Genomic DNA, 13,402 nt, shown 5'->3' with positions numbered 1-13,402 from the left:
CAGCCTCATGGGATTTGACTTGCAAACAGACGAGCTGCCAGGTCTCCAGCGTCTGTTTCAAGAACCCGGTTGTAATTGTGGTTTGCAATGTTTCCCTGGAAAGCACAAACTGAAACATCTCTTGCTTTGGAAAGGACAAAGTTCTTTTCCTCTTCTGTCTTTTTCTGTCAATGTTCCAGAAAATGGATTTTAAGCTGTTAGACCCGGTGTTACTGGGTGCAAGTTAAGTTTATCCCTGTGAGATCTGGAACTGCCTATACCAAAAAGGAGGGTTTTTTCCTGTGAGGTGAGGGGTAGCAAGAGGCAGATCGAAGGAGAGGAATACAGCTCTGCCCTCCCAGTCAATGCAGCTTCGAGGGGGTTGTTGCAGGAACCTGGTTTTGAAGGTTCTGAGCACCCCTTGCTCACTCTGAGGACGTAGAAGATATAGAGCTGGCAGTGCTCAAGCAGTATTTAAAACTGAGCCCATGCTTCTCTGATCAGCTGGAAACTCAGGTAAAAAGCAGGAGCCACGCAGAAAACTGGATCCTACGTCTAGCTGGGCTTTGTTGATCAGTGGGGAAAGTGATCCTGATTAAATGGGGCTGAGAAGAGTTTCTGTTTCCTAGAGTCTCACTGTGTACACACACAGCCTGCTTTACAGGACTTCGGCTACTGCTCGTGTTTTCCACTAGCACCTCCTGTAGTCTAATGCCAAGTCCCTGCCACCTTTGTCTCCTTGGCCAGACAGTGAGGCTTGTTGTGCATCACGCAGGAGTTTGCAGAGACTCGGTCTGTGCTATTCAATCCTCATGCTTTGAAACAAGCTGGGGAACATGCATGTATGGCATCCCTGTCTCTCTGTCTGAGCCACCCCTTGGAAACAAGGGACTAACGAGTCGGTGCTCAGGCTTCCCTTAGGTGCCTCCCTCTCCGGTACAGCTAAGGAAACATGCTCAGGAGTCACAAAGCTGGTGTCTGCCAGGAGGTGGGTGTCAGAAGCTGATCTGGAGATGCAGATATGTTTCTTTATTCATTCACGCACCCTCTCCTGCCCACTGACTGACCCGGACTTCTCTACACACATTTATATATAGCATTTAGATTTCCCAGTACAGTCTCTGACAGAGATCCCTTTCCACAATCTCTCACTGACGCACGCATACCCAGGGAGATTTTCCTATACAGTCCATGTTCTTTACTCTGCCTGTTACTTGCATAGTGGGCTAAAGTAGTCACCAGGACCTTTCCCCTGTAGAAGCTTTCAAAGTTCTTTCTTTTCTTAGCCTCTTGGCCGAGTCTATTAAAGAGGGAATACTGGACCTGTTTTCAGCAAGGGGAGTTTTCTCTTCATAATTTCCTGGGGAGACTCCACTTGGGAGAACAGGCATGATGAGTGCCAGTTTCTTGTTCATTATTCTGTAGCCCCCAAGTCTACATGTTTTCCCTCCCAAGCAGAATAAAGGACAGAGCCCTGGCTGGGATGTCCCATCCCCCAGTATCCAGACCTTGCACTCCATTTGGGCTGTTTTGCTTTTCCTTCCATATATAGTGTGCTGCTGCAGGCTATTTTTAGCCCCTTTTTTGCTAGCTTCGGATCCTTTGTGATACGATAGCTGCTCTGAGACACACAGATCTCTGCTCTTTGGCAATGCCCACAAATGGAGAGCAGCGGCAAGGGGAGAGGGAGCCCTTTTATTATCACATAGAAAAGGAGAGAAAAATGTGGTGCAGGGGAGGGGAAGAAGACCCAGGGACAGTGCTTCCTGTGGCTTCCAGGGCTGCACACTTCTCACAGGGTTTTGTTTCCCAACTGCTGTCCTGCTTCACTTTTGTCTGCATGTGGGTATGAGGAGGGTTTTCTGTCAATTAGGTGGTAATAATTACTTCGTCACTGTTGTTTGAAAGCATATGTGAAATGAGTTAGCTGGGTCTCATACCATCTTTGTGGTGAGACAGCTCCCTTCCATAAGGTGCCTCCACTAGAAGAGCCTCCAGCCTTCTGGTTAGGTGCCTGTGCAGATAAGGGAAGGTCGTGTTGGTGGGCTCATGCTGGGATGAGTGAAGGTGTGCTTGCTAGGGGAGTGGCACCTGGCCAGGGTTTCATCTCAGATGTGGATGAGGAGAGGACTGAGCAGCACTGGCAAAGCTGCTGATCAGGAAGGGTATTGCTATCATCTGCAACCAAGTTTGAACAAATTAAAAGCAGAATGCAAGGTGTTTTGGGGGATGAGGGAATTAAATCCAGGGTAGGGAAACCTGAACTCAAGTTCAGATTTTGCAAAGTGCAAAAAAAAAAAAGTCTGAAAACTTCCTCTTTCCTGTGCTTTTGGGTTTTGCATCTAATTGTTTGCACCAATTGAAGTCTAGCCACATAGGTACCAAAGATGGTTTCCAAGACCAGGTGTGCAGATGAGAGAAGTTTAAAAAGGAGCTGCTCTCTACAATATTTCATTTTCTCCAGTATTAGAAGAAAATACTAGATTTCGCTGAATCTTCTCTCTGGATTTGTAATGTCAGTGGGACTTGAACCAAGTTGGGATTTGTAAAACTGAATTGAGATGTGGGAGTGAAAAAGAGGGTCTCCTCCCTTTTTTCATGTGCTGCAGGTTAGGATAAAGAAGGAAGGGGATTGGCTGGCTTTCAGGGCAGCTGTTAAAGCTAGTAAAAATCACACTTAATTTCCTATCAGATCCTCTCTGTGGTATTCTTTCTCCCCTTGCAGTTTGGCACAGGCTGGCTAGAGTTTCTCTGTGCAGTCCTTGGAAGTCAGGGCATTGTGAAGGAGGCTAGGGGATTGTTTTACAGGTCCAAAAAGAGAGGAAAAGCAGAACAGGGAAAGCAGATTTAACAGAAACAGGGAACTGTTAGCTCCAGTAGGGATTTCATGGGTTTAATCACTGTTGTTTGGTCATAGAGTTGCACTGACATGGAGGTGGAGAAGAGAGAAAAAGAGTTAAAAAGGAAAACTGCTTTGAAGCAAGATGAAATTCTTTAATATGTGTGTGTGTGTGTGTGAAGGATAAAGTTGATGGCTTTAGTAGGGTGTTGGAGAGGCCACGGGAGAAGGTCAAGTGGGGAAGCACAGATTAAATGATCCTTCCTCTGAGGATGGAGTAACACAGCCGTTCCTTGTCATTTCCTTCTGACAAGTCTTGTTATTGGGCACTGTGGGTTATAATTCTGCATTTAACATCCTTTAAGATTAATGCTGACCCATGAGGTTGTGCTACAAAAACCTACAACCAGAGCCAGACACTGCAGGGGCATTGCCACCCATTCTGTAGCTAAGGTGTTTATTCTGAAGTCAGGCATCCCAAAATCCCATGCAGGATGCTGGGGCCTAAGTGTCCAGAACTGGAAAGTCAGTTTGGGCTAAACCAGATCCCAGCACTTAGCAGGTGTGTCTTTGTCCTTCTGCTTGCAGGCTTCAGGCATGTTCTTTGCATTGCCTTTCTCACGTCCCGCGTACACAGGCAGATAGTGAGCAGCTCTTCTGTTACATGAACACAGCTAGACTGGGCGATATTGAAACAGGGATATGACCTTCATGGTCTTGCACATTTTAGTGCCCATTCTAGGCAGTCTCTTCCTCCATGTAGTCCTGTGGAAACTGTTTTGTGGAAGCTGATGGCTATTGAATTTCGACTTTGTTCATTGACTGGGTCTTATGTGTGCGGAAACGCTCTCATGTATGTGCATGGCTGTGTGTCTGGCATCGTTGGCTGTCAGATCCCCCAAATCCTAGGGGCCTGTTTTCATGCTTTGGATGTGCTGACCTGTTCTGTGGCTATGACTTGCTGCCTTCCTTTTCCACTCTGTTTCAAAACAGTGTTGGTTTGAGTGGGAGCCAGTGCCCAGAGCCTCCATTCTTCTGCCAGTGTACCTGCCTGTGCTGGCTCCCTGTGAACGAGCGTGCTTGCCCATGAGAGCTAGAGTGAGTGATTGGAAAAGATGACGAGGGAGGTTTGAAGGACTCCTGCACACAGTAAATCTTTACTCTGCAGGAGAAAGCAAGAGGGAGAGAAGGAGGAGCGCTGTGTCAGACTGAAGCCTAAATGAGTCCAAGCTGGCACGTCAGAGCAATCTTTATTTCCTCCTTTACACTGATATTGGGTGACCTCCAGATGTGTGTTCTTCCCCTCCTGGTGGCCTGTGAAACTGCCTGAGGGAGTAGAGGAGGGAGGAAGGGAGGGAGAGACCCAGGGAAGGACAGCTTTTGCTCATTCTTCCTCCCTGTATTCATGCTCAGGTAGACTAACCCTTTCCTGCCCCTTCCCCAACCCACGCTCCAGAGAACAGGCTTTCTCCCCCTCTCTGGAGCCCACATCAGGACAACAGCTCTTTCTGTCCCCAGTCCAAATCCCGATGGAGAGAAGGCTGTTCCTCTATCTATTTTGCACCTGCGTGGGCTCTTCCGTTTCCTGGTCTTACTGGAAGCTGCTCCTGTCTGCTCAGGAGGCTGCCTCTAGGTTTCCACAGCCTTCACTAAACTGTAGCCCCTTTTCACGTGCAGGGTGGTAGCTCTCCAGTCATTGGGATGGAGAATAAAGGGAGCAAGTTGGGTGAAAGAACTCTTACAAAATTGGCAGGGGAGGGAAGGACTGCAACAGCTATGGGGAACTATCCTGTCTTTGTCTTGCCTTCTCTTCCCAATCCTCCCCCCCACTCCTCCCTGACAAGCTTCTCATGTGTATAGCCTTTGCTGCTCTTCCCCCACCTTAATTCACTTCACCTCTGCTGCTTTCCCTCTCTACTCTGCACTCTTCCATTCTGCCCTCCTCCTGCTCCACCCTATACATTGTCTTGCTCCATCTCCCTTATCCATTTCACACCGTGCTGTCCTGCCTGCTCTCAGCCCTGCTGTTTACCACCACACATAGCGTACCTCATGTTTTTACCCCCCTGCCCCATGCAGACACCCTGCTGTCTGTCGTCTGTGCACCTCCTTCCATATACAAACACACACAAGGACAGAACTGTACAAACCTCGGCATATTGGCATTGGTCTCACTTCCAGTAAAATTACTTTTTCTTCATATTAGGCCAAGGCAAGAGTGCAGAGACATTTATGAAACTTTGTTTAATGTACTGAAAAGCCATCGGCTAGAACATTTAGGAAATTGATTTTCCTGGCATTGATGAACTCTTTTTATTTTACCCCAGTATTAATTACTTTTTTTTTTAAAACAAATTAATTTAAGAGTCGTAAAACCTAACAAGTGAGCCAAACGTCAGTAGATCATGTTCCCCTCTCCCCTTACTCCCCCTCCCCGCTACTAGTGCTGGTATGGGAGGAGAAGAAAAATCAACGCCTTGCGTGACGCTCTCACTTTGGTTCTCTGTAGGGGAAGCTTCATCGCTGCGAGATTATGCTGCCACCACCATGAATGAGTTCCTGGGCATGTTCGGCTATGATGATCAGAACATGCGGGATGAGCTGGCCCGCAAGATCAGCTTTGACAAGCTGAACGCTGCTACCTCAGAGGCCACTGCGACTGCTGCCTCTCTCCCTGGCGAAGATGCCATGAGCAAACGAGCCCGCTTCTCCAAGTATGAGGAGTACATCCGCAAACTGAAAGCTGGAGAGCAGCTCTCTTGGCCCATGCACTTGGCCAAATCTGAAGAGCTGGGCTCCAAGCTGGTCAAAGAAACTTCCTCAGTGCTGGCACAGCCCATTCGGGTGCCAGGTCCAGATGCCTCCATGGTGACGGAGACCAAAGCCACCATCCTGCCGCTGCCCTCTCCCAGCAGTTCCCAGATGCAGGGCCTGATGTCACGGGCCTCCAAATATGACTTCTTCATTCAGAAGCTGAAGACGGGTGAGAGCATCAGGCCACAAAACGGCAACACTTACAAGAAGGCCTCCAAGTATGACCTAGAAAATGTCAAGTACTTGCACCTTTTCAAGCCTGGAGAAGGAAGCCCAGATATGGGAGGAGCCATCGCCTTCAAGACAGGCAAGGTAGGCCGGCCTTCCAAGTATGATGTGAGGAACATTCAGAAGCTTACTCCAGTAAAAGCTCCAACACCCAGCCTGGCCCCTGCTCCCCTCGCCAGTACCCCCAGCAGCACTCCTGTGGCTGGGCCAGAGCAGTCAGTCTCATTGCCGTTCAACACTCCTGAGTACCTGAAATCAACTTTCTCCAAGACAGACTCCATCACAACTGGAACAGTCTCTACAGTAAAGTAAGTGTCCTCCCACTTTTCTTATCTTTGTAGTAGTGAGGGATCGTACCTAAAGTCTGTGTGTGGATCAGTGGGCAGTTCCAGTTTGTGTGGTGATAAATATGGCACTGTTTGTGTGATGTTTCTTTTTGCTCTCTGTTGGAGTGTCTGCTCCTCTGTTGCACCTTACCTCTCTTTTTATCTTATTTACACTGAGGATGTAGCCTGCGATCAGCAGTCACAGCCATGAATCTGGAGCCCACTAGCTTCTGGGTTCATATGTTAAAATGAAAGGTGAAGGAACGTGGTGCTGTCAGCACTCTAAGGTCAAAGTTGTAACTACTTTACTTTCTCCTCCTTCTGGTTCCCCAGGCATCCAGCTGTGTCTGTAGGACAACCTGATTCTTGCTTCCATTTAACTCAATGGCAAAACTCTGCTGACTTTCCTGTTAGCAAGATGGGGCTTTTTCTTTGTCCCAGAACTCAGAAGACATTTTGGTGCCTAATTCCCAACAATATTCATAGGAGTTAGGCTTATACATACTTCTGGGGGCCAGGCCTGTGTCTTCTCAATTTGCTTGTTCTTTACACAAATAGAGGTGATTCAATTACCCCTCAGACTGGACAAACTCATTAGCCCAATTACCACTAATAACCTCCTACATATACATTGTTGGCAATCTCTGCAGTGCTGCCATTGACTGGAGATATCTGCAGGCCTTGCCAAACCTTGGATTACCTTTTAATGTGGCTTCCAGAGGTGGTAGCTGTAGCAAAGCTACATATGTATGTGAGGCTGCAAACAGGGAGGAAGGGAGGGACTTCTCTGCTTTCTTGTCATAGTTTGGATTTACTTGTTTCTCACTGTGGACCTTGGGCTTTTGTGAGCTGGGAATCCCACGAGGTCATTTGTAGTAAGTCTGAGACCTCTGGCCTGCAGTTCTGTGGCAAATGCCATCACACACACCCTAGTACTTTGCTCTCCGCTAAGGAGGAAGGCAGTTCTATGTTTAATATGTGGACCTAGGAGGCCTTGGGCTGAATCCTCACTCGAGTGTGTTCTGCAGTCTCAGGCCAGTCTGCATCTCCCACTTTCTGTGTTTCCCCACCTGGAAGGCAGAGCTCACGATAAGTGTCTTCCACGTGAAACAGTTATTTCCCAACTGCTTGCAGATTCGGGAGCTCTATGGTTAAGGTGTATGGGAAAGAGCAGAGGATTATTAACATTTGCATTTGGCCCCCGCTCAGGACGAACCCTGTGTGTGCTCCAGATGGCAGGCAGGGACTCCTATTACTGAAAAACACTGTGTTGTAAATATTCCTGTAGGCACAGTGCCTTGTTGTGATGGGTGACTTGGCCAGGGCCTCTGTGCCTGAAGAGTCTGCAGAACGCTCAGCTGCCTGGAGTTCAGTGGCCATCCTAGAGCTGTGCTTGGGGGGCTGTGAGCCTCATCTGCTTTGGTGTTGAGCTGGGATCCCAGTTTGATTTCCTTTCCCTTGCTCATTTCCTGCCGCTTGCAGATGCGGGTTTGCAGCACCCTGGTGATCTCTCCTCTAGCCACAGGGCTTCCTCAACTGGGGCATTGCGGTGGGGCTGCAACAGGAATGGGGGTGGCCAGGGCCTTCAACCTGGCAGTTCTCAGCGTCCTGATCACACACTGGAGTGCAGAAGGGGCTCCAGTCCCTTCTCCTTCAGGCTGCTTGCTAGATACAGGCTTTATGATAAAAGAAAGCAGCCCAGGAAGTGCTAACTGTGATATCTGGGGCCTGGCTTTCCATTCAGTCCCCAATGGGACCAAATAGCCTGTCAAGAATTACCCCTTACTCTCACATGTGGGTTTAAACTGTCTAACATCTAATGCTCTTAACCTGCCCTGAACTAATCTACCTATTTCAAGTGAACTCTGTGCAAAAGTATCCTTGATTAAACCAGGCTACAGAGCCGTCAGGAGTAGGAGTAGAGGTTGGGTGTGGGCAAAACCAAGAAGGAAGACCGTGTATAGCCTGTCTGGGATTGTGTTGGTATGCCACTATCTCTTCGGTAGGCTGGAGTCAGGCCCTGCATCTCTTTTTCCTCTTGCTGAACTCACTGAGGATGTTATTTCTGTCTGCTTCCTAGTGATGTTAAGTAACCCAGGCTTATGTGACAGTTGGGTGCAGCTGGGTTGGTTTTCTCATTGATTAAAATACATAAATACCTTTGTTGCCCCATCTGTCTATCCGAGTTGGGGTGTCTGTGAAAAATGAGGCAGTTAAAGCCCTGTCTAGGGAGCTGTAGCCACATTGCCAGTACCAGGTAGCAGTCCACTGTGCCTGCAGGCCTGGGAAACGTGCAGTAGCTTACGGCGTGGCTGAAGCACAGAGACTCTTCTCCCACAGTTGAGCCTAGGGCAGACGTGTCTTGATGGCCCTTCCACCACTGCATTTAAGGTGCAAGGTGCTCCAGTGTTTCTTTTCATGTAGACATCACTTGTATATGGGTATTCAGTTTTTTCTGTGAAAACAGGTTTTTATGGTTGGTCTTCTCAGTGTCTGCAACAAACTGAACTGAGTCCTGCAAAGAGGAAACATGCAGGAGGGGTGGTAGTTGGACTCTGTGGTTCCCTAGGAAAAGAAGGTACAAGATTTGAAGGGTAAGGAGGAGGGAGGTTAAACCTATGGGTGTCTTTGCTGGTACTCTTCCCTGGACCCTCTCTCCTGATGTGTCAATGGTGTGTGAGAGAAACAAGGAGCTTGACTGTGCCCTGTTCCTGCCTGCTAACCAGTTCTGCCCTGTGTGTTTCTCATTAGGAATGGATTACCCACTGACAAACCCGCTGTCAGCGAAGACGTAAATATTTACCAGAAGTATATTGCCAGGTAGGCAAAACTCTTGACTTTCTTGGGGAGAGGCCTGGAAGTATGAGGGTGGAGTGGTGGTGGGAGAGATGAGACCTTGTCCATCTGGATCAAGATTTTAAACCAGCCATCGGCACTTCCATTTCCCTCTGGCATCCGTACTTGCTCTGTTCCCCTCCTTGGGAGAGCAGTAGCTGTGAGAGGTGTACAAGCATGCCAAGAGCATGCTTGGCTTCCCAGAGCTGTTAGACTTTGTGACAAATAGTGGAAAAATGTTTCACAGCAGAAGCCCGGAGTTTAAATGGGAGTGCTGTCTCTTGATTGTCATTCTTCCTATCCATTGATGTGCTGTCTCCAGCCTTTTTCCCCCTCCCATGTCCTGTGCCTGCAGGAGGCAAGCAGAGAACATATCACCTCCGAGGATCTAGGCTGGAGGAATTCACAAGTGTCTTGAGTTTAGGCAGGTCTTGGCATGAATGTGAGTTTATCCTAGAAAATCTTGCAGCTTCTTTATATGAGAAACCCTCACTGAGTAAGGTTCAGACTAGGGCATCTTATCACAACTGTGGGCAAGCTTGGGTCAGGAGTGAGCGATGCTGAGAGGGAGCCCAAGGCTGTTGTGGTTTGACAGTGAGTCTCACAAGAGCCAGAGGGACAGAGGAGATTACTGCGTAACACCTGCCTGTTTCATAGCTCACAGTGTAAAGGGTCCATCGGCCTTTGCCCTGGCCTGTTGGATCCTCCATCTGTACTGTGAGAAAGCTCACTACAAAAGCCCCTTGTATACAGAAAGACAGCAGTTGGGGAAGCCATCAAACACTCCTCCCCCGAAATAAAACCGAAGGCTTTGTTCCCACCAGCACTTGGGCACTTACTAACAAGAAGGGAAGGAAATGATTACTGTGCTTTCTCACCTTAACAGAGTCTATAGTCTCCTTGTGGGAGGCAGTCTGCTGCTAGGAAGGTGCAAGGGTAGATCTTGGCACATCAGCAGGGCAAAAGGGTGGAAACAGTGCTCTCCCTAGCTGGAGAGTGGAACAAGAGGCGATTCCCTTTCCTCCCTTTTGCCCAAATGCCTCGTTTAGGAGAAGGGGGCAGAAGACTACACGGGAAGGGAGGGCAGCTGCACCACCACATGCAGCTCTTCAAGCAGCCATGCCTCTAGTGTGTGTGGCAACTCGCTGCCTCCTGGGAGAGCAGAGGAATGAAAGCAGGCGTTTGAGCCCATCTTTGTGTGGGACAGAAGGAGCAGCACCTTTTTATTGCTGAGACTGCAGGAATCGCAGAGGTTGCAGTGAGAGAGGAGATGCCACCCCTTCTCTCCCCGGTTCCCCTCTCAAGCAGAGAACTGTATCAACACTTCACCCACAGCCACTCTTTGTAGTGCTCTGCAAGCCCCTTCCCCTGGGTCAGGCAGGTATCTGAGGGAGGCTTGTGAGATAGCTAAGGGACACCACATCCTGCTTAAAAAGCTCCGCAAGCCGCCCGTTGGCAGCACAGCCACTTCCCTTCAATTTACACACAATTTTAAAAACAGTTTAAAGCCTTAAAATCAGCGGGGGGGGGGGGGGGGAGAGATGATGGGGGGAGACACGACACTCTATGTCTGTACTGCATAATTAGCTTAATGAGTTTGCCAAAGCCACTGCCAAAAGCTGCCCAGGGATAATCCATTCTCTCACACAACAAAACAAAACCTCTTACTTAGCTAGTTTGGGTTGGGTTGTTTTTCCCCCCCTCCATATATTTATAATTAAAAAAAAAAAAAAAGACCACAGAAAAAATTATTATTATTATTATTAGTGCCTCAGCAGATGGTGCTTCTGGCAGCACTTGCTTAAATATTTATTTCTGTGTGGGTTTCCTCCCCCCTTGTAATTGGGGTGGGTTTTTTTTTTCTTCCTTCTTTCACATCATCGTTACAGGGTAATGAGTCTGTAAACACTCTCTAAGCATGCTGACTTCTTTATTTATTATTTTTATTATTATTTATTTATCTTGGTTTTTCTTTCTAACTCTTGCCAGATGAAGACTAGTTCTTTCTGGCCAAAAAAAAAAAAAAAAAGTGGACCAATTAAAGTAAGGGAAGGGGGAGGGGGTTGTTCTTGTGAAAATTAATCTATGTGCCTATATGGACAATTTAGGAGTTTGGATTTGCATATCAGTGTGATTAAATGATCTGTGAATTTGCTTGTTTCAGGTGTGTGTGTGTCTGTTCGTGTGCATGGAAATTGTGGGTATGTTCATGTAAATTAAGAGGGTTGTTGATGCACCTTAGAGTATGTGCATGTAAATGTGCGCGTGTGTATGCGTGTAAGTAAGTGTGTGGTGTATAAGCTTTCCTGTTATGAAAAAGCTAAACAGATGCTGTGCTTTAAAAATTAATAGCTTTGAACTGTTTCAAGTGTCAGAAGAAACACAGGATAAATATAACCCTTTAGGAGCCTAACCTTACAGACTGAAAGAGCAGAATTTCCCCTTTGTGCTGTGTTTGCCGCTTCCCTCCTTCCCCGAGCGCAGGGTTTGGTAGAACACTTGCCGCTCCCTTCCTGCACTGCAGACAGCACACACACACACCTTTCCTGGCACGTGGAAGGGAGGGTAGGAGTTTGAAGTGCTAAAACACTTGTTTAGCTGTTGCTTTTAAAGCTGAGCCCACGATAAACTCCTGCTAGGATGCTTCAAGGAACTTATCCCATACAGTCAGATCTCTTCGGTGTCTGGCCCTTCTTTTACTGCAGTTGGCATCTCTGGTCATTTTGCATCCTCACTTTCGAGAATATTTTGGGCTGCTTTGCTTCAAAGGTGTCTATTTGTCAGCAAGTTCTTTATGTTCCTCTTCTTTCTGCCTGACCTGCGCTTCACAGTTCTGCAGCCCTGCATAGCCCTTTGCTCTCTTCCCCATCTCATCAGTGGAATAGGGAGGAAGCTTTCCGCAGAGCAGTTTCTTTCCTTTAAAGCTGCTGGTGCTGCTGCTGATACAAAGCCCTGGACTAGCAGGACTAGTTGGTTTGATCTGCTGCCGAGCTGCATGTACCTGGTTGGTGCCATGGTGACTCAGGCTGCTGCCTGTGCCCTGTGCTGGCCTCGCAGCTGCCCAGGCGTTGAGCAGGAATCGCTTCCTCTGCTTTCAGTTCCACACCTTTGTTTGTGCAGCCAGCCTTGCTGTTTGCCTTGCGGTTTGTTTCTTCTCCACTGCTGAGGTTTGTTCCAGTTTCTCAATCACCTGTTCTGACGTGATCCTGATTTCCTGCAGTATTTCTTCTCCTTCCCCAGGGAGAGGCATGTCTGCTCCTGGCATCTGTCCCTGTCTCCCTTTGTGAATGCTGAAGCAAAGAAGTCATTTAATTTTTTAGCAATGTCTATCTTTTCTGTCAATTAAGTCCCCTTTCCATCTCCTAGAGGCCCTGCTGTCTCCACAGTTGACCTCCTCTTCCTTACTGTGATTCACAAATGCCTTATTTAGTACTGCTTTTCATCCCCACTTTTTCTATCCCGTAGCTCAGTGTTACATCACCTTACAATGATCCATAATCTTCCTTGTTTGTGCACTGTTCCTTGATTTCCCCGGAACACCCTCACTCCTCTCATTTTTTCCTTTTTATCCGTTGCCCTTCCTTATTTCTTTCCCATGCCCTTTATCATATGCACTCCTGCTGTGTTTAGCACTAAGTGACGTGAGGAACCTTTGAGGAACCTTTGAGCAGATGGTACTTTATCTTTGAATGTTTCCCCTCTGAGTCCCCTTCTCTCCACTGCTTTTCCCTTTCAAGCTCTTCAGCTCTTCCAGGGTCCTCTAGAATATACATCAGAGAGCTCATTGCACTGATTAGCCTATTACTGGATCATCCCCTTTTGCCAATTATTGATGTGTCTATCAGTCAATACATTCTATGTACTGTCTGTTTGTATGTAGATATTATATGACATTTCTGCCTTTCTGTTTTTTTTTCCACCCTGTATGTCAGGAATTTCCAAATTTGCAGTGTGGAATGCTCAGTGGTGGCCTGCAGAAATGGACTGGGTGCATGTGGTTGACTTGCTTCTTGTGTCCTACTCTTCAACTGCACTCAAAGACAGGCTGAAAACCCTGTTGTTTTGCACTGCACTATTTTTTGTTGTGAGCAAATAGTGTATCCACATCAAAAATAAATGATTGGCACGGGAGAAGATGTGCACACAGGGTTGCAGTGGTCTGCCTGTAACGGTTTGTTCTGTTCCTCTTGATCCATGTCACCTTTCTATTGATCTGTCCATTTTACTGGAGGTTCCTATGTAATCTTGCCATGATCATCTTTTACCTGTGGCTTACCATCTAATCCACTGGCGATCTTCTTTGTAGTGTGACACTATACTGTGAAAAAAAAATGTCTTGAGACATAACTCACACAAATGAATGCCTGAACTTTTCTGAGGT

The 13,402-nt window shown here is 47.5% G+C and overlaps 1 protein-coding gene across 13 annotated transcripts in view; it reads left to right on the top strand.

Annotated features, from left to right (window-relative positions):
- Window positions 1-13,402, top strand: part of CASZ1 (castor zinc finger 1) — a 211,133-nt gene that overhangs the window by 160,378 nt on the left and 37,353 nt on the right. For all 13 annotated transcript variants that reach the window (XM_074925165.1, XM_074925163.1, XM_074925161.1 and 10 more), the window contains 2 exons: window positions 5,328-6,168; window positions 8,938-9,006. In XM_074925165.1, the coding sequence (XP_074781266.1) occupies window positions 5,328-6,168; window positions 8,938-9,006 (910 nt within the window). The remainder of the gene's footprint in view (window positions 1-5,327; window positions 6,169-8,937; window positions 9,007-13,402) is intronic.

Source organism: Athene noctua, chromosome 22 (assembly GCF_965140245.1).
Source record: "Athene noctua chromosome 22, bAthNoc1.hap1.1, whole genome shotgun sequence".
In the NCBI taxonomy this organism is placed as follows: Eukaryota; Metazoa; Chordata; class Aves; order Strigiformes; family Strigidae; genus Athene; species Athene noctua.
This window is presented reverse-complemented; position numbering and strand designations above follow the sequence as displayed.